This window comes from Hylobates moloch, unplaced genomic scaffold, assembly GCF_009828535.3.
Source record: "Hylobates moloch isolate HMO894 unplaced genomic scaffold, HMol_V3 SCAFFOLD_6, whole genome shotgun sequence".
NCBI classification, from domain to species: domain Eukaryota; kingdom Metazoa; phylum Chordata; class Mammalia; order Primates; family Hylobatidae; genus Hylobates; species Hylobates moloch.
The window spans coordinates 125,294,187-125,321,881 of record NW_026652281.1 but is presented as its reverse complement, the minus strand read 5'-3'; the positions used below and the strand labels follow the sequence as shown (position 1 = coordinate 125,321,881).

At 35.5% G+C, this 27,695-nt stretch overlaps 1 protein-coding gene across 1 annotated transcript; it reads right to left on the bottom strand.

Moving 5' to 3' along the window:
• Positions 1-14,903: 14,903 nt before the first annotated feature.
• On the bottom strand, positions 14,904-26,606 carry LOC116471688 (serine protease inhibitor Kazal-type 6). Its single transcript, XM_032158293.2, has 5 exons — positions 26,491-26,606; positions 26,230-26,363; positions 23,326-23,348; positions 16,085-16,200; positions 14,904-15,211 (listed from the first exon to the last, which is right to left on the bottom strand). Exons 2-5 carry the CDS (start codon positions 26,285-26,287, stop codon positions 15,166-15,168), a joined length of 243 nt encoding a protein of 80 aa, XP_032014184.1. The 5' UTR covers positions 26,288-26,363; positions 26,491-26,606; the 3' UTR covers positions 14,904-15,165.
• Between the last annotated feature and the right edge of the window lie 1,089 nt (positions 26,607-27,695).

Here is a 27,695-nt window from a genome sequence, read left to right as displayed (position 1 = left end):
ATCTGTTCTTCATAACCATATAGTACATTTTCCTCTACAAGCACTGTGTTTTCTCATCTTTAAAAACACACTTTTTAAAAATACGTATCTTCCTTGAATCTACTTAATATGTTCTATTTTTCTTCTACCTTCTTGAACACATAGAATAGCTGATTTAATGCCCTCATCATCAATTACACTATTTGTCTCATTTCTGGGTCTGTTTACCTGATTTATATTTTTTCATATTACAGGCTATATTTTCCTGCTTCTTTGGAACCAGACATTGTGAATTTCAGTTTGTTAGACACTGGATTTTTAAAAATTTTCTTTAAATGTTTTTCATCTTTGTCCCTGGATGCAATTAAATTACTTGGAAAACGTTTGATATTTTTGTGTGTGTGAGACTTGCTTTAATGTTTTGTTAGATGAACCAGAGTAGCCTTTATTCTAGGACCACTTATACCCGCACACTACAGAGGCAATGCCCTGCCGAACACTCCACATGCTACTCGTGTATTATGAAGTTTTTCACTCTGCTGGTAGGACCATAAAATATTTTCAGTCCTGTGTGAACTCCAAGGATTATTATCTCTGTCCTTCATTGTGGGGGTTCTTTCCTTGGCCTCGTGTAGTTTCCTAACACACACATCATGATCAACATTGAGCTGAAGACTAGAAAGGGTATCTCTGCAGAGCCCCCAACCTCTCTAATTCTGCCCTCTGAACTCTTGTCTTCACCTCATGGATATTTAAGGTCTGCTTGGGTTTCACGTTCCTCTGCTTTCACCTGAAAAATCTCCAAGGAGCAAACTGGTGCCATTTTAGTTCTCACTTCATTTATTTCTTCCCTCGAGAATCAATGTCCTGTGCCTGGTGTCCAATGTATGAGAAACATTGTTAAGTATATTTTGTCTAGTTTATTAGTCTTTTTAGGTATGAGGGTAAAACCACTCCCTCTTACTGCATCTTGGTCAAATCTAGAGTTTTATGCCAAAGACTTGGGTTTATCTTATTCTTACAATAAAGGTGATGAGAGTCATATAAAAAGCATCATCATTAAAAATAATTTCAAAGATCATTTCTTCCACTTTGTGGAAAATTACTTGAAGGGCATAAGGGTTGTGGGGCACTGGAGTGTATTTGTGAAATTATTGTCTAAATATGCAATAATAAGTGAGAGCTTGTATCCTCAACTAACATATTAAATATTGAATCTCACAACTTATCCTCTCTAACTTATTGCATCTCATACCAGTATCATCAATAATTCAGAACCCAGAATAAAAGTCACATACCTACAGCCATAAAGTCAACGAGAAATACACTGGGGAAAGGACACCCTATTCATTAAACAGTGCTAGGAAAACTGCATAGCCATATGTAGAAAAAAGAACTGGACTTCGATCTCTCACCATAAACAAAAAATTAACAAAAAGGTGAATTAAAGTATTAAATGTAAGACCTGAAACTATAAAAATTTCAGAAGAAAACCTAAGAAAAACTCTTCTGCACATTGTCCCAGGCAAAATGTTCATAACTAAGACCTCAGAAGCAAATGCAACAATAACAAAAGTAGATCAATGGGACTAAATTAAACTAAAATGTTTCTTCACAACAAAAGAAATAATCAAGAGAATGAATAGAAAACCCACAGAATGGGATAAAATATTTGCAAAGTATTCATTCAACAAAGGGTAACTCAAACAACTCAACAAGAAAAACAAACAACAACAACAAACAAAAAGTGGACAAAAAACATAGGCATTTTCCAAAAGAACACATACAATTGGCCAAAAAGGCATATTTTAAAAAAGCACAGCATCACTAATAATCAGAGAAATGCAAAATAAAACCACAATGAGATGCCAGCCAGAATGGCTATTATTAAAAAGTCAAAAATGAGCAGATGTTGATGAGGATGCAGAGAAAAGGGAATATTTAGACACTGTTAGTAAGAATGTAAGTTAGTACAACCTCTATTGAAACAGTGTGGAGATTTTCAAAGAACTAAAAAGAAAACTACAATTCAATTCAGCAATCCCGCTACTAGGTATCTACAAAAAAGAAATCATTATATCAAAAAGTTACCTGCACTTATATATTTATCGCAGCACTATTCACAATAACAAAGATATGGAATCAACCGTCAACCTAAGTGTCTATAAGTGTATGTCTGCATAAAGAAAATGGAATACTACTTAGGCATAAAAAATGAAATCGTGTATTTTGCAGCAACAGGAACTAAGACCATTATCTTAAGTGAAATCATTCAGGAACAGAAAGTCAAATACTGCATGTTCTCATGTTCTCAATTATAAGTGAGAGCTAAATAATATGTACACATGGATATAGGGAGTGGAATAATAGATACTGAAGTCTCAGAAAAGTGGGAGGGTGAGAGAGAGGTAAAGTATAAGAAGTTAACTAATGGATACAATGTACACTATTGGGGTGGTGGTTACATTGAAAGCCCAGACTTTATCACTATGCAAAAACTCACATAACAAAAATGCAGGTGTACACCCTATATCTATTTTTTTAAGTGAATATTCTCCTTTAACATATTTTTGCTTTACACAGTCTACTTACTAAACTACACATTTCTGTTCCTCTCAGTGTATTTCTACCGTGTCATATTTCTCATCTAAGCACAATAGTACAGCTGCTTCCTACAAACCACATATGTACATTGCTTATTAGCAAGTCGAAGTGAGTTTCTTTCTAGATTCTAGGATTTTAGAAACAAAAAGCTAGTGTTCTTAGAGGGGTGGGAAGGAATTCATACACAGTGATGTGTTTATGAGATTCTTATGTGTTTATGAATATAAAACAGTAAGAAAGTTTTCAGTAAGTCCCAGAAATCAACCTATAATTAGTTATGACACATATAGGAGGGGCTGGATACATCTTTAAAAACTCAGTAAGAAAGTATTTAATGACGTTGGCTTAAGCCTATAAAACTTTCCAAAGCATTGCTCATCTAACAAGATCAGTGCCACAGAATGAGTTAGATTTTATTGGGTGAGCTAACAGTTTCCTGTGAAATGAGAACTTAAGGACTGTGCTTATTAAGTCCAACTATTCATATAATAAAGTAATTTAGGTGATTGCCATTGTTACTCTGACCTGAGATTTGTGAGATTCTCTCTACTACTACCATTTTTGTTACTCAGCAAATGACCTCCTATACTTTTGTAGCAACAAAGTTGAGAGTTAATTTTCTTTATTTCTCACTACTAGTTTTTTGGCATCCACTCCTGTACCCTTACTCCATTCCTGAATATCAACACATCTCTGACTGCTATATATTTCCTATTCACATTTCATCCTTTTAGAGATTTTTAGATTAAAAAGTCGTCTTGGTTGTATTTTTTTTTAGTAATTTAATTCACAAGTTATATTTCCCCAAGTGTTTAAAATTGTTTATATATCCATATATATATCCACATATACATATACACACATTTATATATATATATATAATTTTTAATATTAGAACACGCCTTCCCCTAGTGGAAAAGCGTGAGTTTCTAAAGCAGCAGAGATAACATGGACTGAACCTAGTTCTCATGTTTTCTGTTCTATCTTTGCTGCTATGGTTTTTGTCTTAGTGGGGCATTTAGTTTACAGGTCACCACATTTCTTATAATTTCTAATATCCTACCACCAGGTGCTTTACACCAGACTGGACTCTAGACATTTGATTTTTTAAAAAACTTTACTATACAGGCCAAAGTTGTTAACCATTAAATATAACAAATCTCCAATAACATTCCAATGTAAATTTGGTTATAATTTAAGTTCTTGAGCCCACATCCCATTTATTAGCACTAAGTATGTGTCACTCATTGCCTTATAGGTTGAGGATACAATAAATAAAAGACTAAGAATATTCCGACTCTCAAAATACCCCTACCCAAAAGAGATTAAAAAAAAATAAAAGGTAAAAGTTATTAGTTCTTTGGGAAAAATAAAGCTATTTATAAAATATGTGTTACTAGCCAAGCATTCATAACAAGATTGGTAATTATGAAATATCTATGTTGGTGCATTAAAAAAAAAAGAAGAATGAACTCAAATCAATTACCAAGCTGTATAACTTAAATGACTGGACAAAGAAGGGCAATCTAAATCCAAAGCTAACTGAAGAAAGGAAAAAAGTAATGATGAAAGTAAAAATACATGAAATAGAGACTAGAAAAACAATGGAAAAAATCAACAAAACCAAAACATGGCTTTTCAAAATTGATGAAGCTTTAGATATATTGACTAAGAGCAAAGAGAGCTCTCAAATTACTAAGATCAGAAATAAAAGTTATATATTAATACAAATCTTACAGAAATTTTTGAAAATTAAGAGAATACTATGAACAATTGTATGCCAACAAATTAGATTAACTAAATAAAATGAATGAGTTTCTGGAAACACACAATCTACCAAAATTTAATTATGAATAAATATAAAATCTGACTAAACCTATAACTACAAGATTTAATCAGTAATCAAAACCACCTATTGAAGAAAAATTCTTGATCAGATGACTTAACTAGTGAATTCCACCAAACATTTAAAGAGGAATTAACACCATTTTTCCCAAATATTAAAAAGGAACACTGTCTAACTCTCTCTATGAGCCCTGTATTACCCTGATATTAAAGATAGGTAAAGAGAGTACACAAAAAATAGACCAATAACTTCTATGAATATTGATGCAAAAATTGCTCAACAAAATACTAGCAAGCCATAGTCAGCAGCTTTTTTTTTTTTTTTTTTTTTTTTTTGAGAAGGAGTCTCGCTCTGTCACCCAGGCTGGAGTGCAGTGGCGCAATCTCTGCTTAATGCAGGCTCCGCCCCCCGGGGTTCACGCCATTCTCCTGCCTCAGCCTCCCGCGTAGCTGGGACTACAGGCTCCCGCCACCTCGCCCGGCTAATTTTTTGTATTTTTAGTAGAGACAGGGTTTCACCGTGTTAGCCAGGATGGTCTTGATCTCCTGACCTCGTGATCCGCCCGCCTGGGCCTCCCAAAGTGCTGGGATTACAGGCGTGAGCCACCGCGCCCGGCCTCAGCAGCATATTAAAAGGATCACATACCATGATCAAGTGGGATTTATTCTTTGCTGCAAGAATGGTTCACCATATAAAGTTCAGCCAATGAAATACACTACATTAGTAGAAAAAAAGGGAGAAAAAAAGCTCATGATCATCTCAATTGATGCATATTTGACAAAATTCAACATGACTTTATGATAAAAACACTCAATAAACTAGAGATACAAGGAAGCTTTCTCAACTTAATAAAGGCTATATATAACAAACTCACAGCTAACATCAAACTCGGTGGATAAAGAATGAAAGCTTTTTCCTTAAGAGAGGAACAAGATAAGGATGCCTATTTTTACTACTTCTATCCAATACGGAATTGGAAGTTCTAGCCAGATAAACTAGGTAAGAAAAAGCAATAAAATACATCCAAATTTGAAAGCAAAAAATTAAATTATTTATGTTTGCAGATGACATGATCTTATATGCAGTACCCTAAAGAGTCTATAAAAGAACTTTTAAAGCTAACAAAAATATCGACGTTGCAAGATCCAAAATCAACACACAAAAATCACTTGTTTCTCCACATTAACAACAATCCCAAAAAATGAAATAAGAGAAGTTCACTTATAATAGCATCAAACAGATTAAAATACTTAGAAATAAATTTAATAAAGAGGTGAAAGTCTTGTACATTGAAAACTACCGGTTCCATCCTCTTCCACTGTCCCCTTGGTTCTCAGTTCCTTCGTCTGTGGGAGGAGCGGCAGTGGCCAGGCAGCTCAGCTTCACCAAGGCTTTTGGTGCACTGGGGCCTGCAGGCATCCAGCACTTGTCCTCCCAAAGGCAAAGATGCCCAAAAGAAGATCAGCTCAGCCTAATGAAGGGGCGGTGAGGGAAGAGCCCAAGATCTGCCTAGTTGTCAGGTGAACCTGCTCCTTCAAAAGTGGAAACGAAGCCGAAAAAGGCATCAGGAAAGGATAAATCTTCAGACCAAAAAAAGTGAAAAACGAAAAAGGGAAAGCGAGAGCAAAGAGAAAACAAGCCAAAGATGTAACCAGGATATTTACCTGCTTAAAATGGAGAAACTAAAACCGAGAAGAGTCCCGCTTCTAATGAAGCCAGAGAGAGAAGCCAGGTCTGATTAAAACTATATACCATGTTTTATCAGTGGTCCTTGTCTCTCTACATGTACAATCCAGAGGAATATTTTAATCAACTATTTTGTAAATGCAAGTTTTTTAATAGCTCTAGAAACATATTTAAGAAGGAGGGAATCCCACCTTCCCATTATTTAGGTGTAAGTGTCTTTTATTTAAGAGGTGAAATGGTTCACTGGTAGTTATTTTGGGTACAACCAGAAACTAGTGTGGGATATTGAATTATGGGAGGCGTTGACTGAGATGTCAGCTTAACATTCCATAGATGGTGGGTTAGTTTTTATATCCTCTAATACAACGCATACACTAAATGGCAATATGGAGTCACAGTCCTGCATTTAATGTCTTCAACATTTTAAATTACGTCTATTCCCATGTTGTTTTTCATAGAATTGTTTGTTTCCTGAAGAAAACCACTCTTGATTATGGCTCTCCCTGTCAGAATTGTGTACACTCTGTAACATCTTTTTGGTCATGGTAGTCCTGTTTTCCTAACAACTTTGTCAATGTGCTGTGAAAGATTAAAGTTTTGAGTATGTAGTATGTGTATTAGACTGTGAATTGGTGGGACATATCTAATAACTTATCAACATGTGAAATACTGGGACTTTATAGCCTCTTACAGAAAATTTGCCTCCAAATTTTTTTTTATCTTTTATTTTTTATTATTATACTTTAGGTTTTAGGGTACATGTACACAATGTGCAGGTTTGTTACATATGTATCCATGTGCCATGTTGGTGTGCTGCACCCATTAACTCGTCATTTAGCATTAGGTATATCTCCTAATGCTGTCCCTCCCCCCTCCCCCAACCCCACAACAGTCCCTGGAGTGTGATGTTCCCCTTCCTGTGTCCATGAGTTCTCATTGTTCAGTTCCCACCTATGAGTGAGAACATGTGCTGTTTGGTTTTTTGTCCTTGCTATAGTTTACTGAGAATGATGGTTTCTAGTTTCATCCATGTCCCTACAAAGGACATGAACTCATCATTTTTTATGGCTGCATAGTATTCCATGGTGTATATGTGCCACATTTTCTTAATCCAGTCTATCGTTGTTGGACATTTGGGTTGGTTCCAAGTCTTTGCTATTGTGAATAGTGCCGCAATAAACATACGTGTGCATGTGTCTTTATAGCAGCATGATTTATAGTCCTTTGGGTATATACCCGGTAATGGGATGGCTGGGTCAAATGGTATTTCTAGTTCTAGATCCCTGAGGAATCGCCACACTGACTTCCACAATGGTTGAACTGGTTTACAGTCCCACCGACAGTGTAAAAGTGTTCCTATTTCTCCACATCCTCTCCAGCACCTGTTGTTTCCTGACTTTTTAATGATGGCCATTCTAACTGGTGTGAGATGGTATCTCACTATGGTTTTGATTTGCATTTCTCTGACGGCCAGTGATGATGAGCATTTTTTCATGTGTTTTTTGGCTGCATAAATGTCTTCTTTTGAGAAGTGTCTGTTCATGTCCTTTGCCCACTTTTTGATGGGGTTGTTTGTTTTTTTCTTGTAAATTTGTTTGAGTTCATGGTAGATTCTGGATATTAGCCCTTTGTCAGATGAGTAGGTTGCAAAAATTTTCTCCCATTCTGTAGGTTGCCTGTTCACTCTGATGGTAGTTTCTTTTGCTGTGCAGAAGCTCTTTAGTTTAATTCGATCCCATTTGTCAATTTTGGCTTTTGTTGCCATTGCTTTTGGTGTTTTAGACATGAAGTCCTTGCCCACGCCTATGTCCTGAATGGTATTGCCTAGGTTTTCTTGTAGGATTTTAATGGTTTTAGGTCTAACATGTAAGTCTTTAATCCATCTTGAATTAATTTTTGTATAAGGTGTAAGGAAGGGATCCAGTTTCAGCTTTCTACATATGGCTAGCCAGTTTTCCCAGCACCATTAATAGGGAATCCTTTCCCCATTTCTTGTTTTTGTCAGGTTTGTCAAAGATCAGATAGTTGTAGATATGCGGCATCATTTCTGAGGGTGCTGTTCTGTTCCATTGATCTATGTCTCTGTTGTGGTACCAGTACCATGCTGTTTTGGTTAATGTAGCCTTGTAGTATAGTTTGAAGTCAGGTAGCATGATGCCTGCAGCTTTGTTCTTTTGGCTTAGGATTGACTTGGTGATGCGGGCTCTTTTTTGGTTCCATATGAACTTTAAAGTAGTTTTTTCCAATTCTGTGAAGAAAGTCATTGGTAGCTTGATGGGGATGGCATTGAATCTAATCGATAAATGTAATCCAGCATACAAACAGAACCAAAGACAAAAACCACATGATTATCTCAATAGATGCAGAAAAGGCCTTTGACAAAATTCAACAGCTCTTCATGCTAAAAACTCTCCATAAATTAGGTATTCATGGGACATATCTCAAAATCATAAGAGCTATCTATGACAAACCCACAGCCAATATCATACTGAATGGGCAAAAACTGGAAGCATTCCCTTTGAAAACTGGCACAAGACAGGGATGCCCTCTCTCACCACTCCTATTCAACATAGTGCTGGAAGTTCTGGCCAGGGCAATCAGGCAGGAGAAGGAAATAAAGGGTATTCAATTAGGAAAAGAGGAAGTCAAATTGTCCCTGTTTGCAGATGACATGATTGTATATCTAGAAAACCCCATCGTCTCAGCCCAAAATCTCCTTAAGCTGATGAGCAACTTCAGCAAAGTCTCAGGATACAAAATCAATGTACAAAAATCACAAGCATTCTTGTACACCAATCACAGACAAACAGAGAGCCAAATCATGAGTGAACTCCCATTCACAATTGCTTCAAAGAGAATAAAATACCTAGGAATCCAATTTACAAGGGATGTGAAGGACCTCTTCAAGGAGAACTACAAACCACTGCTCAATGAAATAAAAGAGGATACAAACAAATGAAAGAACATTCCATGCTCATGGGTTGGAAGAATCAATATCGTGAAAATGGCCATACTGCCCAAGGTAATTTATAGATTCAATGCTTCCAAATTTTAAGTTAGAAAGCCACTGGAATAACCTTTTTAAAAAATTACAATGCATGGCTTTTTAGATTTTCAGTTTGTATCTTAATTGTGTACAAATTGAAATGTCTTTGTACTGACTTTAAACACATCCAATAAAATCTCAATTATGAAAGAAAACTACAAATCACTATGATAGAAACTAGAGAAGACATAAATATATCACAAGACATCTTCCACTCATGGATTGGAAAAATTATTGCTAAGCTGACAGTACTAACAAAGTGATGTAGAATGATTCCAAGCAGACACATAGCTCTGCTTTATTACTTGAATTCTTTTAGTATGCTCATCAAATCTGAAGGGTAGCTGCAGTGAACTAAACTGGGCCATTAAGAGTACCTGTTTTTATTAGGTCTAAATCTTCTCTAACTAAATCAGGGGAAATCTGTTCTGCCTATCTCTCCCTTTACTCAAACTGCAGAACTGATATAAACTAACATTTTAAAAAGTCACAGGTGCTAAAGCTAGAAGAAAAAAGAAAGTCCAAGAAAGAAAAGAGCAGTTCATTAGGTGTCCAGTGGAGAGTTAGTCAGCCCATTTGAACACAGGCCTTCTCAGGATTAAACGGTAGTCCCATCACAAAATTAACATAATAGTGCACATACTGGAAATTATGGCTGATACATGTCACCCTCTTTAAACATTCGCTTAAGGCTTTCTTGAATTATGAATATTTCCATTTCTGATGTCACCAAATATATAAGACTAATCTGTCCAGTTCAACATCTACATTCATGTCACTCAATTTATCATAATTATGTGGCATATAGTTTAGAAAATGGGATTGATACTAAGTATCTTAAACTTAAATTCCGTAAATTTAAACTCAGTAAATGGGTTAGTTGACACATAGTAATGAGTTATTTCAATGTTTATCTTAGTTATTTTTTCTCTGACCTTTTTTTCCCATGTTGTACCCTTTTTAACTTGGGTGTGTGTGTGTGTGTGTGCATATTTTGCTTAAAAAAACCTTCACATTGTCATAGACAGACAGGAAGCCTCCAGAGAATCCCTTTCACTCAAGCCTAATCGTTGACACACTACATCATTTTTGTCATGAATTTAACTTCAAAAACAAGTAAGAAGAGAAAAGAAATAAGTGTCTTGGCATCAATTGTAGTGGAGGAATAAGGACAGTTAATGGTTAAAGATCTGGAATGATTTAATTTTAACAATGCTGCCATTGTCATCTGAAGGTATAATAATTAATATGGATGTTGAGATCAAATAAACTATCTTTTTATGCTTTGAAGTTTGAATAAAAACCATATGTGAAACAGCATGTTTTGTACTGGATATCACAAAAATGAGGAACATAAACAATTGCAAATATCTGACCCTGTTAACACAATCTCTCTGTGTGTGTTTTGCCATTTTTTTAAATTATACTTTAAGTTCTGGGGTACATGTGCATAACATGCAGGTTTGTTACATAGGTATACGCGTGTCGTGGTGGTTTGCTGCACCCATCAACCTGTCATCTACATTAGGTATTTCTCCTAATGCTGTCTCTCCCCTATACCCTTCACCTCCCAGCAGGCCCCAGTGTGTGATGTTCCCCTCCCTGTGTTTATGTGTTCTCATTGTTCAACTCCCACTTATGAGTGAGAACATGCAATGTTTGGTTTTCTGTTCTTGTGTTAGTTTGCTAAAAATAATGGTTTCCAGCTTCATCCATGTCCCTGCAAAGGATATGAACTCATCCTTTTTATGGCTGCATAATACTCTATGGTGTATATATGCCACATTTCCTTTATCCAGTCTATCGTTGACGGGCATTTGGGTTGGTTCCAAGTCTTTGCTATTGTGAACAGTGCCTCAGTAAACATATGTGTGCATGTGTCTTTATAGTAGAATGATTTATAATTCTTTGGGTGTATACCCAGTAATGGGATTGCTGGGTCAGATGGTATTTCTGGTTCTAGATGCTTGAGGAATTGCTACACTGACTTCCACAATGGTTGAACTAATTTACACTTCCACCAACAGTGTAATAGCATTCCTTTTTCTCCACATCCTCTCCAGCATCTGTTGTTTCCTGACTTTTTAATGATCGCCATTCTAACTGGTGTGAGATGGTATGTGATTGTGGTTTTGATTTGCGTTTCTCTCATGACCAATGATGATGAGCTTTTTTTTTCACATTTGTTGGCTACATACATGTCTTCTTTTGAGAAGTGTTTGTTCATATTCTTCACCCACTTTTTGATGGGGTTGTTTGCTTTTTTCTTGTACATTTGTTTAAGTTCTTTGTAGATTCTGGATATTAGACCTTTGTCAGATGGATAGATTGCAAAAATTTTCTCCCATTCTGTAGGTTGCCTGTTCACTCTGATGATAGTTTCTTTTGCCATGCTGAAGCTGTTTAGTTTAATTAGATCCCATTTGTCTATTTTGGCTTTTGTTGTCATTGTTTTTGGTGTTTTAGTCATGAAATCTTTGCCCATGCCTATGTCCTGAATGGTGTTGCCTAGGTTTTCTTCTAGGGTTTTTATGGTTTTGGGTCTTACATTTCAGTCTTTAATCCATTTTGAGTTAATTTTTGTGTAACTTGTGAGGAAGGGATCCAGTTTCAGCTTTCTGCATATGGCTAGCCAGTTTTCACAACACCATTTATTAAATAGGGAATCCTTTCCCCATTGCTTGTTTTCATCAGGTTTGTCAAAAACAAGCAAACTACAGTATGCATAAATCTTAAATGTGTGTTCACTGAGATTTGAGAGTGTGGATATCTCTGTAGCCCAAATCTGTATATTTTGACTGTTGACTTCTTTTTTTATGTGACTTGCTTCTTTCCAAGAAATATAAGTCATCTAGTCTTCTGTGGTTTATTTTTATATGCTTTCCCTTCATTTCCAAAGAATAGGTCAGAACTAGACAAGAGATACTTTATGACAATTTTCAGATACAGCCCCTGACATAAGCCTTAAAATAAATGGTGCAATTAAATTCAGATTTGTATGAGAAAAGAAGAGTTAGGCAGTGTGGCAGAAGATATCATAAAAGACATTTCAGATAGGCAAAGGCAAAGTGGTGAAACTGAAACTTTTGTGTGGAAGATAGCTGGTAGGAATCTGGTCTGGCTGGTGGGGAGGGTTCCAATAGGAAATATAAGTACTTTCACCAAGGCCCAACGTGGTGGCTCATGCTTGTAATCCCAGCACTTTGGGAGGCCAAGGTGGGTGGATCACTTGAGGCCAGGAGTTCGAGACCAGCCTGGCCAACAGGGTGAAACTCCGTCTCTATTAAAAATACAAAAATTAGCTGAACATAGTGGTGGTCACCTGTAGTCTCAGTTATTGAGGTGGCTGAGGCACGAGAATTGCTTGAAGGAGGGAAGTGGAGGTTGCAGTGACCTGAGATTGCACCACTGCTCTCCAACTTGGGTGACAGAGTGAGACTTTGTCTCAAAAAAAAATAAAAAAAGTACTTTCACCAATGCACAGTTATTCTATTATCAAACTATACATAATTTTCTCCGTGTTTACATTAAAAGTAGCTAAATTGTTTCACAGAGTAGAAACTCAAGAAGAGATTTAGGCTTACTTTTCCTAATGAGCATGGAATTTAGTCTACAAAGAGAATGGGAAGGTGGAGAGAAACAGCTGAGATGAGCAATTCCAAAAATTGTGAACATAGAGATAGACATTTTTAGACTAGGAAATAGAACACAAAAAGATTCTGATCAGTGAAGACAATATAATGCTGAAACTGATGACAGAGCTTAATAATAACAGCCATTAACTTCTTGGCTTTTGTTATATATTAGTGATTAAGTGCTTTACATGCATTATATCCTTAGTCTTCATCATAAAACGAGAAGGTAGATATTATTATCTCTATTTTTCAGATGAAGAAATAATGATACAAAGAAGTCTAAGTGACTTGCTCAAAGGCACATAACTTACATCATAACCATGATTCACATTCTGGTCTGTGTGACTTGAGTATACTCTCTCTTATCAATGCTGTACCCAAATAATAGATTATGTGTTCATTTTTATCCGTCAAGGGGAATAATCTTTAACCATGGAACAGAATGCTCATACAGTTTTTCCAGCATAATCTAATCTATTCCCTGACTCTTTATCTAGATACTGGATACATCTCTCAGTCTGGCCAGGTCAGTCTTCTTTAATTATGTACAATTAGGGGTAACATCTATGTGCATAAAATATATTTGAGATTTTAAAATCAGAAATATAATCTTAATATGCATTGTTAGAAACACATTTCATATGTCAAGGTAAAAGAAAAAATATTAAAAATAACTTCAAAGTCTTTCCTGAATCAGGCTCATTCCTCTTTTACATCTTCTATTATTTGCCCATTTAGTCAGTCCTCTTCAGTCACCAATGCCTTCTTGCTAAACCTTGAACAAAACAGTCATGCTCCACAACCTTAATGGCTATTTTTAGCATCTCCTTTTGCTCTTCTCCAGTATATGTATTTGGCCAATTTCTTCATCTCTGGGTCTTCCAATAAAAACTACTGGAACCAACTGATTTAGTACTGCAGATGGTTACCACCTTTCCCTAAGTATTTTTTATCCATATTAACATATTCTTCTTTTTTTTCTAATAGCCCTTATAACCTTCTATCTTATTATGCCATTTATTATTATATTTATTGTTTTAGTCTATTTCTTCTTGTTGGAATTTAAACATCATTAAATATTGAAGGGTCATTAGCCCTTCTCACTACCATCCACGCTGTATCCAAGGCACCTAGAACAGAATCTACCACAGAGCAGGCCCCAGTAAATCTTTGTTGCTGGAGTGATGTTTATTACATTGCAGCTAGAGATGTATTCTGTCTGAGTTTCCCCAGTAAGGTGTTACTTATAAAAGCATGCTTTACTACATGAAAATACTCAAAGAAAGAGTTCTGAATACTTCCATGTGAATGTTCAGAATAAGATATATACGTATCAAACTGTGGATTTTCATAGGGTTGAGGCAGCTACATGGAGATTGAGCTTGTTATCAACAGAGCTGTGCTTTAACCTTCAGTCTTCTTTTAACTACAGCTGTTTTATTTGCCAAGTGACTGATTTTATTGAACAGTCACCATTTATTGTATATTTTGTTACATTATATCTGGTATTGTAATCCCAGCACTTTGGGAAGCCAAGGTGGGTGGATCACTTGAGGCCAGGAGTTCGAGACCAGCCTGGCCAACAGGGTGAAACTCCGTCTCTATTAAAAATACAAAAATTAGCTGAACATAGTGGTGGGCACCTGTAGTCTCAGTTATTGAGGTGGCTGAGGCACGAGAATTGCTTGAAGGAGGGAAGTGGAGGTTGCAGTGACCTGAGATTGCACCACTGCCCTCCAACTTGGGTGACAGAGTGAGACTTTGTCTCAAAAAAAATATACTGCTACTGCAGAAAACCAAATACTGTATGTCTTTAGAAATTATATAGTCTAAATTTTCCATTCCAGATGCCTAAAAAATTGACCTGTAGAGAACAAATATTTTTCTTTTATATAACATGCTTTTTATGAAATTGGGAAGAATGAATATTATGTGATCTAATAAATGATAGATATTTTAAGTAACTGTAAGCATAACATATGGTCATGTTGTCAAAATCCTTCATTATAAACATGGAGGTTCTAAGAATAAGAGAAAGGAAGGGATTTTCCTAAGATCTCACAATGACTGGATGGTTAACTTAGATCAGGAAAATAGGTTTCTTGATCCAAGTTTATCCCAGTTCAATTATTCTCTGTTGTATGTATATATTTTCTTGATCTCAAAGTAAGAACACAGTCAATGCTTTTGCAAAATGTAGTTTATTGACAAGTGAATGAAGAGAAATAGACATACATTGAACTCCTCAAGACCCAGGGAGAGTAGGTATGTCTTTAGGAATTAAAAGAATCCACTAGCAAAAGTATAAGCAGAAGTGAGAAAAGAAGGCCACAAGAGCTGGCAAGTCACCAAGAAACATTGGCTTTAACTCAGCATTTTCCAGGATGCTTTAGGCTAATCTTTCCACCACTTTTCCTACAAAAAAGAAAGACAAATATATACTCAGCGCAATATCGTAAGTACTCACCACAGAGGTTCGAAACAGGTTTAACAATGGCACCGTCCATTTAATTATTTGATTCTGTGCATTCTATTTATATGATTCAGAAGATGTTAATTAAATGCACTCAGAGGTTACGTCTGGCCTAGCTGTGGAAAGTATGAATCTTAAACAAATCTCAAAGAGTTTTCATAAGTCTTAGACTTTTTGGTACCAATTGTTCATTCTCCAAGAGTAAGTATGTATACCATTGAAAAGGTAGAGGTCACAGGAGAAATAATGACAAAGGGACTATAGTTCTTTTCTGACAGAAGATGTAAGAAGTTGAACCAGATATTCAGGCGTTTGACATTTTGGAGCAAGTGACACATTCAAGCCCTCTCAGTAATATGCATCTATTAATTCAAATCTCATATTACACCACTGACTTTCTCCTGAGGAAAGTTTGGTATTAATTAGTCAGATGTGTTATATGTAAGTGTAGACATATGTTCATTATGTATTGATATAGCAAGTTTTAATTAGAAACAAATGAAAACATTAAAACATATCAAAATTATTAAGTATAAGTTATAATATATAAGATGTGTGAATGTTTTTGAAAACTTCTCTAAGACAAAATTAATAATAACAAAGCAAAGCAATTGAGATTATGTTTTCAAATAATTTAGTATGTAATGCTTTTGTTGCTTTTGACCCATCTGTTTTCAATCAAATTGCCTGAAGCTTGTTTCTTCAGTCTTTATGGGGAGGTATAGGTGTTTTCTATAATACCTCAAAAAAGTGTCTTAGTCTTATTCTGGAAGTTTGTGTTGGCAAGGGTCAGCTTTGATGAATATAATACTTACACCATGGCCTTACAGAAGGCACATTTATTGCCATATGTCTGGCCATCAGAGCCACAGTGTGGGTTAGATTCCCGAGTGCAGTAGACCTTGGGGTCCTGGAACTCACCACAGTCAACCTACCAAAGTAAGCAGAGTGACATTGTCATCAGTGCATTCTAAGAGACCATCCTTCAGAACAGAAGCTTTAGACAGCAAACTTTAAAAACCATATATAAATAGTTGTGACATAAAGCATTCTGAAATATAAAATAGCTCTCCTTATCTAATGTATTCTACTTACCTACTTAAGTAGAATACATTAAATATACTCGAGACATTTTGTTTGAGTCACAGGAAACTCATTACAAGGAATACAGATTGTATTCAGGAGTAAATTAATGATGTAGTCAAATGCTATATGGGTAAAACTTTTTGCTCCCACATTAAACTGTTCCAATTGAGAGTGGTTTTTGGTCATGAAATGACTTTTTAAATATCATATTAATGTGCTCTAACAGCACTCCTTCTGTATTGCTATCAAAACATGGATGGGCCAGGCGCGTTGGCTCACGCCTGTAATCCCAGCATTTTGGGAGGCCGAGGCGGGCAGATCACAAGGTCAGGAGATGGAGACCATCCTGGTTAACACGGTGAAATGCTGTCTCTACTAAAAATACAAAAAAAAAAAAATTAGCCGGGTGTGGTGGCGGGCATCTCGGGAGGCTGAGGCAGGAGAATGGCATGAACCTGGGAGACGGAGCTTGCAGTGAGCCCAGATCGCGCCACTGCACTCCAGCCTGGGCGACAGACTGAGACGCTGTCAAACAAAAACAAAAACAAAAACAAACAAACAAAAAACATGGATGAACCTTACAAGGGGCACCAGACATTACCTGATGCTTGTTACTTTTCCCTGCGGATGCAATATCCATCCATAAGCTCTTGAAAACAATATTCTAATGTGTTTGTGTATATACACATAAACTAATATATATATAGGATATGCATATATAAAGTATATCTCTAAAGTATATAGATACTAAATATATCACTTATATACACATAAACTAATATATATACAGGATATGTATATATAAAGTATATCTCTAAAGTATATATATACTCTATTTCTAAAGTATATAGATACTAAATATATCTACTTACGTATATTATAAATATATATTTATATACTAAATATGTATACTTTAGAGATAGAGTCTTGCTATGTTGCTATATATATATAATATATATAAAGGTATACAATATATACTTTATATACAATATATACTTTATATAAAATATATATACACACTATATATATATTTTAGAGAGAGAGTCTTCCTATGTTGCCCTGGCTAGTCTCAAACTCTTGGCCCTCAAGACATCTTCCTGCCTCAGCCTTCCAAGTCACTAAGATTATAGGTGCATCTAATGTCATTTTATTACCTTACCCTGTTTCAGAGTCTGTGGAATTTGAACTTTTGTGCTTACTACAATCATTTAGTAATGGCTGCCTAAGTTGCTGTGTTTAAAATGATTCTAAGGTTGCACTATTGTTCAGAACATATGTTATGACTGATTAATAATTATTATTATGGGCTCCACAGTAGGAATGGTAGCACCTGTGCCACTAACATATCCTTTCAACTATAGCTGTTTTTCAAAAGTAGTCTGGAGTTTTAAGATTGTTTTCAACACAATGTCAATTAAATCCATATTTGGTGTGTAAATGACATTTGAGCCATTATTTCAAGAGTAATGACAATAAGCAATAGGTTAAGCTGAACCCCTCCAAATATATCTGTGTGGAATGAAGTGACATTTACATATGGAGAGAGGAAACTTGCTTTATCTCTATCTAAAATAATACTGCCTTGTGTTTATCAATTGCTTCAAAATATTCAAGCTACTTTTACATAGATTATCTCAGTTGAGCCTAGCACAACTGAACCCACACCCAAGTATTTTTTTCCTCTGCCCTGTGGAAGAAGACTAGGAAGAGAAAAGCATTTCAATAAATGAAAACAAATCAATCAAGTGGCATATGAACAAACTTCCATAGAACAGATAAATATCATACTCTTAAATTTTAGTGGCCTTCAATGATCTCTGAAGTAAGCTGAGAATCATGTTTTAGAACCTGTTCTGCCATTGACTGTCTGTGTTATCTTGAACAAAGGACTCGATGCCTGCACCTCAATTTTCTTAACCAAGAAACGACAAAGAACACATGTCATGCCTAATTTTCAGATTCCCAAGGTTTTTATAAGGAACAAATGTGGTCATATGAAAGTTGTAGAGAGTTAATATAGAATATTTGAAATAGTTCTGGGTTAGGAGTGTAGAAAGTAACCTTATTACAGGTCTATGCTAACTACAGTAGCTCTGAAAGATCTCTGTAACTCATAGAAAATGGTCAACACCATGAGATTAAATGGTATCTCGGATTCTTTTAGCTTTGATGTTTCAAGATTTATCAGTGAACACTTTCAGTGATGTGTTTTAAATAAAGCTGTTATGTCTTTAACTTCAGCTGGTGAGAGAAATAGCAACCTTTACCCAAATACTTCCTCCTTTAATTTTAGAGAGCCCTCTAAACTCACTCTGTGAGACATTTTAACATGGTGGCTGGGCAGGAGAGGACCACTCTCTGTGGGCCCCAGGGGTTGGAGAAGGTGCAGAATGCTTCTGGAAATTTGAGTTTATATGGTCATTAAGTCAACTAAAGACTCAGGATTATTCATACTCAAGTCTAGCGTTTTAGGTTTACAAGTAAAACCAATGAAAATTTGCAATCACACAAACATGGATTTGGGATATAGAATAGCATCTCTTCTTTATATTACTGACAAACACTACCTATGTGGTTAAATAATTTCCATTCTTTACCATATCTATTTTCTTAATTGCTACCAAGCTTGGCTTCCCCTCACTCTTATTTCCCTCCCCTTTCTACTCTACAGAAACTGCCCTCAAAAATACAGAATACATCTATTGGTTGTTTTAAAACTTTCATGATTTCCTTATGACATGTGCTACTCTTGATCACTCCAACCTTTTTGAAACTCTTTCCACACTTTCATTATATGTTGGTTCTCTTGTTCTCTGTTTCTTCTCTCTCTTGCTGTCTTTTCTTTTTTCCTCCAGAGCATTAATTATGGTCATTTCCTAGATAGTTTAATATACTTGGTTTTCTCTTCCTAATGACATATACTTTCCCATATGGTACTGAAAAATCCCAGAATATTTTTATAGCTTTTTATAAATATCTCAAACTAACTCTCAATGGTCAAACATATATACACATATATATACATATATGTGTATATATGTATATATGTATATGTGTATATATGTATATATGTATGTATATGTGTATATATATGTGTATATATATAACCTTTTACTCAATAATTTCATTCATATTTAAGATGTTTATGTGCAAAATACAACTCTTTCCTTCCAAACTAGTTTTATATTCTGTTTTTCTGTTTTTTCCATTTTTAATGATAGAAGCATTTTTTAGATTCTCCAACCCTCCCTCAGATGGAAACATTGCCGTTTATTTTCCCTTGTGTTACCTTCTGCATTGCTTTACCTCATTTTCTTTGCCAGTTCCAAATTTACTGCCTATACCAGTTCTCAATATTTCTTGTCTGAACCAATAAAATAAATTTTTATCTCCTTAATTTCGGCTGGGTGAAAGAAATAGCTACTTTTGCCCAAATACTTCCTCCTTTGATTTTAGACAGCCTCTAAACTCACTGTGTGAGACTTTTTAACATGGTCTCTTCCTCATTTTCCTCCTAATTTCAAATTTTTTCTGCATGTGGACACAAGTTATCTTATTTGAAACTAATGTAGTTATATTATTTGCTTAAGTGAGAATAGTGATCACTACCTTATATTTGCTTAAGAAATTGTACTGCTCAAAGCTCTTTCACATTCACTACACAATGGCCCTCTATTGCTGATTAAAAGCAGTACACAGCCATGGAAAGCTCACTCCATATGGAGTCAGGAGTCTTGAAGTGTTGACTTCACAGCTTTACTGCTGTTGGTAGATGTAAGTCAGCTAGACCTCGTTTCTGAGGCTTTAGTTGTTCAATTTGTAATTAAGTTATAGGTACTAGATAACATTTCCAAATTGTATTTAGACATTTTGTCAGTATATTAATTTTAAGCAAAATTAAGCTAATTAGGAAAAATGAAAAACTTCAAACTCATTAGAGTCATGGAGCGTTGTTTTACCAATTGTATGAAAATTCACCAATTCTTATCTTAAAATACAAGCAAAAATAAACTTAAGTATTTCAAAAAGTATTGTAACAGAAAATGGTTGCCAATCATTGCTTTTAAAAGGCTTGTTCTGTTCATTTCAATTCGAACTATTCATCTAAACAGCTCTTTAAGGATATGGTGCCCAAATACAGAGCCTGATAGGAAAATATAAAAATATTAAAGGCAATGCAGTACGTGATTCAAAAAGCAAAATGTATTCAGTTAAAGGACTATCTTTATTCTGAAATTATGTCTTTTAAACATTTTGGTGCTATATAACAAATTACTTAATGAAACACTAGTGATGATAAATAGTAGTTTTATTTTACTCTTATTGTTATTATTGTGCCATTATCTATCTCCTTGGTAAATTAAAGAGTTGTCAGCATATTAGTCATTTACATTTACAGGGAAAATTTTACTGGAATATGATTTCCAAAAGTCTGGCAACATGATTTTGTTTAGCTTGAATAATCTTTTCAAATTAATGTGATATTTTTTGAAGTCCATAATTCAGACTGCCAACTATAATTTCCCATCAGTTGTCTCATCATGCAGAGAATTCTTGGCGTGAGAAGAATGACTTCAGTGTTGGAGGAAATCTTACTTCCTTTTATCCTGGCTGGATCAGACTTGAGCAAGCATGCTCCTAATGATAGTTTCAATGTCTTCTGCTGGCATTGAAACTCCCACCCTCCCTCCAGGCATGCAAAAGAGAAATGGCAGCCTCAGTGCCATTTAAAAGTATAAGAGCTTCCCTGTCGTTTATATTTGAGTGGAGAAGAGACAGCAGCCTTGGCAGGACAGGCTTGGTTGATAACAATTTGGACAGTTAGGGCAGGAAGGGGCTTCACAGATCATTGCATTCAAATCTTCATCTTAGTGATATGGAAACAAAGGCAATGAGAAGGGAAACTACATTTTTCAAGTCACACAGCAAGTAAGTATGAATGAGGACTCCACTCATCTATATTATCTGACTCCAGAGATAATGCTTCCCAATGCAGTTTGCCTCCTCTTACCTAGGGAAAAATGTTCAGTTTTCTTATGTATAAATATCATCTGGATAATTATTTAAAATGCAGACTCAAACTCAAACTACCTTTCTGATTATTATTCAATGTCTTGCATGATGCCTGGGGAACTGTATATTTAGTAAGCAATCCAGGTGATCATGAAGCAAGCAAACTATAAGACTTTGGCCCATCTAAAGCATAAAGTCAGTAAGTAGTAAAATGTAAATGAACTTTAGAAAACACTCTGCAGTGGCACAATCTTGGCTCACTGCACCTCCACCTCCTGGGCTCAGGGAATTCTCCTGCCTCAGCCTCCCAAGTAGCTGGAACTGCAGGTGCTCCACCACGCCTGGCTAATTTTTGTATTTTTAGTAGAGATAGGGTTTCACCATGTTAGCCAGGCTGGTCTCTAACTCCTGGCCTCAGGTGATCCGCCCACCTCAGCCTGCCCAAATGCTGGGATTACAGGCATGAGGCACCGTGCCCGGCCCTTCAGTAGGTTTTAAGGCACCCCCAGCCTTCCTTCTCTCCTTTTGGGCCTGACCAGCTATACTGCTCCATCTCTCCCAGCCACACACCCTGGGACCTGCCAAGTACTACACAAGGACCCCCACTCAGGAGCCCTGCTCCATGAGATAATGTAAAATATGTCTGTGGACCAAATGCAATAAAACCTCTGTTTGTAAGAAAAAAAATCTGAGAAATCAAGGTTCAAAGAAGGGAAGTAACGTGTGTGTTAATGAGAAAACTAGGATTAAATTCCGTATTTCTTAATTCTATGAGTAATGGTTTCACTATATTTTACTAACTAATGAGATATGAAATGTGTTGGCTGGATGTTATGTCCTTTCCTTGTGTGTTTGTTTTCACGTTTAGTATAGACAATACTATCATTCTCATTTAAACATAATAATACAACTTTAAGGTATACAGTTTCATATGACAATGCCAACACACATGTGTGCATGTGTTAGGCATACACCTAAGTGCACATGCATGTACACACACACACACACACACACAAATGCGTCATCATTTGTAAGATGCATCCTAATTTCTGAGATGCTAAAATTTAAAAAATAACAGTCTTATATAATGCAGTGGGTATCTCAGGGTTGGAAAATATTTCCAATGGCTTTTCCAACTCCAATTAGTTAGCAGTAGTGTCTAGAAATTTTCATGTCAAAGGTATAACAAGGCACACCAAGGCTAAACAAGAACTAGTGCCAAGACCAAGTAGATAAAGGAACAGGATTGGCAGAACAAATAGTACTTGTGTTGTCCTTTGACAGTTAAAATGAAAAAGATAGAAAGACATTGGTGAACTAATTTGGGGGAAAAACCCAACGATGAAGATAACTTGTGCTCATTCCAGTTTTTAAACCAAATTTTATTAAAATTTGAGTGAATCGTTCTGTGTATCCTCATTACAGAGCAGTAAACTAGTTTCCTGTCTACTTTCAGTTCTTATTTCTGAAAAAGAAATAACCTATATCCTAACTTCTTCAGAGGATGTTAATTTTTAATCAGTAACTAATACATATATAGCCTTTAACGGCTTGCCAAATACTTTCACATTGTTTACATAATTTAAATATAATTGCACTTCTATGAAGTGAATAATATTGTCCCTTTTCTATAGGTGTGGAACTTGCAGCTCAGAGAAGTTGAGTAACTTTCCCAAGATCACACAGTGAAATCAATGATAGAGCACGAATTTTATCCCAGATACATCCTATTTTTATTTATATTTATTCTTCCCTAAAAAATTATGAGAAGGTGTAGTTAGGTTCTTTTAAACTGACAAGAATTTAGTTAAGGAATAATAATTTCTGCTGACGTCTGCATAAGGTTTGCCTGCTCATTGTTTTTGCTCTGTTAACCATAGACAAATTTCTTTTTGGCCAGTGAAGATCAAGCCAAGCACCACCCAGGCAGGAAGAAGAGATAAAAATAGGCACTGACCTGTCCTCCCTGACTGAAGACACCTGAAAGAAAAGCACAAAATTCAAACACTGTAATTCATTGATGTACAAAAAGTGAAATTTTCAACATTAGGAAATTCCTAATATCTACTCCTGTTACTTAGCTATCTTAAAAAGTCATGGTATGTTTTTTTGTTTGTTTTTGTTTTCTTTTTTCTTCTATTCTTCTTTTTTTTTCTTTTATCTGCTCACTTCTTAAGAAGGTCATATAAAGACATGAACCATGAGGAGGTAACAATTGTTGGAGGTTAGGGTGGGGTAGAAAGAAAATGGATTAAGGATCTGGAAATTCATGTTACAGTTCTAGCCCAGTCACTAATTTACTATGGAAATTATCTTATCATTGCTGGTCTCACTTTGGAGAAGTTGAATTGGAAAGTATCCTCTACCTTTGACATTTCAAGGTTCATTTCATGCAGTTCCTCCCAAAAGCCTTTGCCACAGGCAGTAGGGAAAGAGATTAAGCTTGTAGTTTGTTCTTTGAGTTTGAAATTGCTCAACTTTTAAAACTTGGCCCAAATGTAAACTGGTAAGGAACAACTCATTCATTCCTGTGACTTACTTCTCCTTTTACATCTCTCTAAATTCCTAAAAAGGGAAAAGATCCCATATATATAGTCTTGTTTCTCTCCATTTCCTTTCTCTTAATATTGTATGTGTAATTTTAGTTTGTGACTAATTAGTTCAGTGGTTTAAAATACTTAAATAATAAAATCCCTCAATCCAGTCTTGGAATGGGCTGCTGAGTTTTGATCTGTGTCCATTTCTATGGGACTCCTGTCCCAATCCCTCTGACAAGTAAGCCCAAGGGCACCGCAATGAGAGATAGCGTGGATTAGCTCAATCCATCTCCAATGATGGCCAACACTTATGGGATAACAACTGGAAATTCCTTAAAGCACAATCTCTAATAATAAAGATAAGGAGAAAACAAGTTGTTGTTTTTTAATTTGAAAGAAGGTTACTGTTCATTTTTTCAGCAGAGATTACCAGCCTTACTGATTTATAACTAGCAATATGGGTGATTATTAAAATGACAAATTCTTAGGGCAATCATTTAAAAATTCTATTATATAAAACCAGAGAGTTCCTTGACAGTCTATATTTTTTAAAGACTCTAAGTGGTTTTTATAGCCAGGGACAATTTATTATTATAATTTTCAGTAAGTCTCCACTGTACAAATCTGTCATCAAAAGAGGAGAGATTTGCCTAATGTCTCATAGGTAGGAATTGGCAAGGCAAAAACAGGATTAATATTCACAATGATGGAGTCCAATTTAGTACTCTTTTTATTAAACTTTATTATGGCAATAATGTTAATAAACATTTGTTAAACATACATTATACCCCATCCACTATGTTAAGCATTGTACATGCCTTTTTCTCATTTAATTCTGCATACAGAGATAGTCCTTTATATGTTTATTTTATATGTGAGTGAAATAAACATCAGAAAGTTCACAAAGCTATAAAATGAAAGTGCCAGGGCTAAAATTCACTTTACTCTGTTTCAACATTAAGGCCCTTAGGCATTATGCCCTCCCAAATACTATCTAGTATGTCTGTGAAGCATCCATGCTTTGGTAAATTGTATTAGTCAACCAGATCCTGTTAAAGATCAATTCACCTTTGTCAAGAGAAAAAAAGGGACTAACAATTGATTTCTGAGACTATCTTTGCAGCTAAACTTTACATAGTCGGATCTATATTTTTCTGCCATCTCAGCAACTGATTGAACTACACATTAAGGTTATTTGGCTTTAGTAGTCAAGCTTACTCCATAATATCACAGGAATCCTTTACCCATTTTTTTCTATTTCTAAGTGTATGTTCATGTAATTATGACCAGCTACAGATTGGCTTCTCTATCAGCTAAATCTCATTGATTTTTTTTTACTTGTACAGCCATTTAAAATCTTGCATAGTAGTAAAATTCATCTGCTACTGTCACAGAAAATGATGCATAAGATATGGAAGGTCCCAGGGCTTAGTTTTATTTCTATTATTTTACAAATGAGAAAATATCTCAGAAAATTATGATGTTTCTTTAAGTGACACAGGCCATTAATAGAAGAGATGAAACTGGTCTTGGGTCTAAAAACTAGCATTTGCTTTGTGCCCTACAACGTGAAAGAGTAGAATAATAAGGAAGGAAAGAAATAGCTTATGATGGACCTGCTCATTCCAATGGTTCTGTCATAAAAAACATAATCTTGAAGTATGATTGTGCTTTGAACCTCTCTAAAGTGTCCAAAGATATTCTCCTTCTTGAAGATTATTTAGCTCACTAGAGACATACGTTTCTGCATTCTAAGTTTCAATTACATATTTTCAAAGATTTTTCTCATTGAGTTTCCAATTTCCCCATTGTCTTAATTTAATTATTTGAATTTCTTTGTAATGAAAACTAAGGGGAGGAAAATAGTCCTTTGTTCTGGAAAGCAAAACCAATATTTAATGCAATTATCCATCCTCCAATCTAGTTTTATGGAACAAACATTAAATGTGATAGCAAGAGAATCAGATTCAAATTCCAGATTCTAACTGCTAGTTGCAAGTCTTTTGCTGATTTTCTCAATTTTTCTGTTCCACAGTTTCTTATATGAAGAACAGAGATAGAAATACCTTATTATGAGTCTCAGAGACAATGCATAAAATCCCTTGGTACATGCCTAGAATATAGTGTATGCTCAACAAATCACAGTAATTTGTATAATTATTACCATAATCATTGTCATCATCACAATCATTATCATCATTATGATAATCTCTCAGAATTGGTCTTTTACATCAAAATCATTAGGATTTAAAATATGATAAACAACTACTCATCATATCCAGTTCAGTATAAATATGGGATCTTAATTTTAAGAAAAAACTTACCTGTTAAAAAGCAGAAAAGAGCCAGAGAGAGGAGCAGAAAGATGCCTGACAGCTTCATTGTGTCAGTTAGCTCACTCAGATCAAGGCTGCTTTGTCCAGCTCAGGTTCTCTGTCAAGACAATTCCCAGAAAGCCCTAAAATACATTCAGACCACATGAGTCCTATGCAGTTTATGCATTTATTGGGGCCTGTCAACACATTAAAAAAATGCTTCATGCTCCCCATCAATCTTAAAAATTAGGACAATTATGTATGTTGCACCTCAGATCTTATTAATAGAGGATGTCATTTTCTACTGGTAGCCTACATTTTCCTAACAACCAATACATCCTCCAGGCTCTTCTCTCTAAAGTTTCACTACATTATAGGGATGATTCACTGGTTGAGTTCCACTTGATTCTTATATTGCTTTCAGACAGGTCCTGCATGTCTGTGGTCCAAGTGAGTAACCACAGGATAATGGAATCTTGGGTGTAACTTGTATTTTTAGAGTCCAGATCATCCAAGGTGTACCTAAAGGAGACAGATATTCCATACTGTAGCTAGAACTGCATTAGAAGAAGCATTTTCTGAGCAGGAATCAGCTTATTAATTTTTAAATCATTATTGCAGTCAAATGCCAGTGGTTGTCCAGTTTTGAGTCAAAATAAATAGGGGAGTCAATTATTTTCTTTAATTTGTAACAAAAATTTGTTTTTTAAAGTTACTGAATTTAATTTTCTTTCTTTTTTTTTGAGATAGAGTCTTTCTCTGTTGCCCAGGCTGGAGTGCAGTGGTGTGATCTCAGCTTACTGCAGCCTCTGCCTCCCGGGTTCAAGTGATTCTCCTGCCTCAGCCTCCCGAGTAGCTGGGACTACAGGTGCCCGCCACCATGCCCGGCTAATTTTTGGATTCTTAGTAGAGACGGGGTTTCACCATGTTGGCCAGGCTGGTCTCAAACTCCTGACCTCATGATCCGCCTGCCTCGGCCTTCCAAAGTGTTGGGATTGTAGGCGTGAACCACTGTGCCTGGCCTGATTTGAATTTTTGAAATGAGCAATATATTTCCTTTCACTTTTCATATAAAAGTTAGATGAATCACATTATCTTTCATGGCCAATTTAATTGCAAGATAGATCAAAGAGTGCGATGCCATAACCTTCTTTCAGGAAACAACAACAAAAAAGAATGGTTGTAGTGATAACAAGAACGTCTACCTCAAATCATAAATTGCTATTTAAAATATCATGAAGGAAATCATCTTAAAGTCCTTTACAGAAAGATGTAGGTCAGATGTTAAAAGTATTCAAAGACACCACTGAAAAACCTTAAAAACTGTATTTAAAATTTTCTTGAACCTTTTGTGGGAAAAGGAGTCAAAATATTTAGAAAAACAAAACATATGGGAAATTGCTTAAGTCATGAAATTTAAAAACAGCAGTTGTACAATTTACCCACTTGCGAACTTTAAGTATTTTCTCATTCAT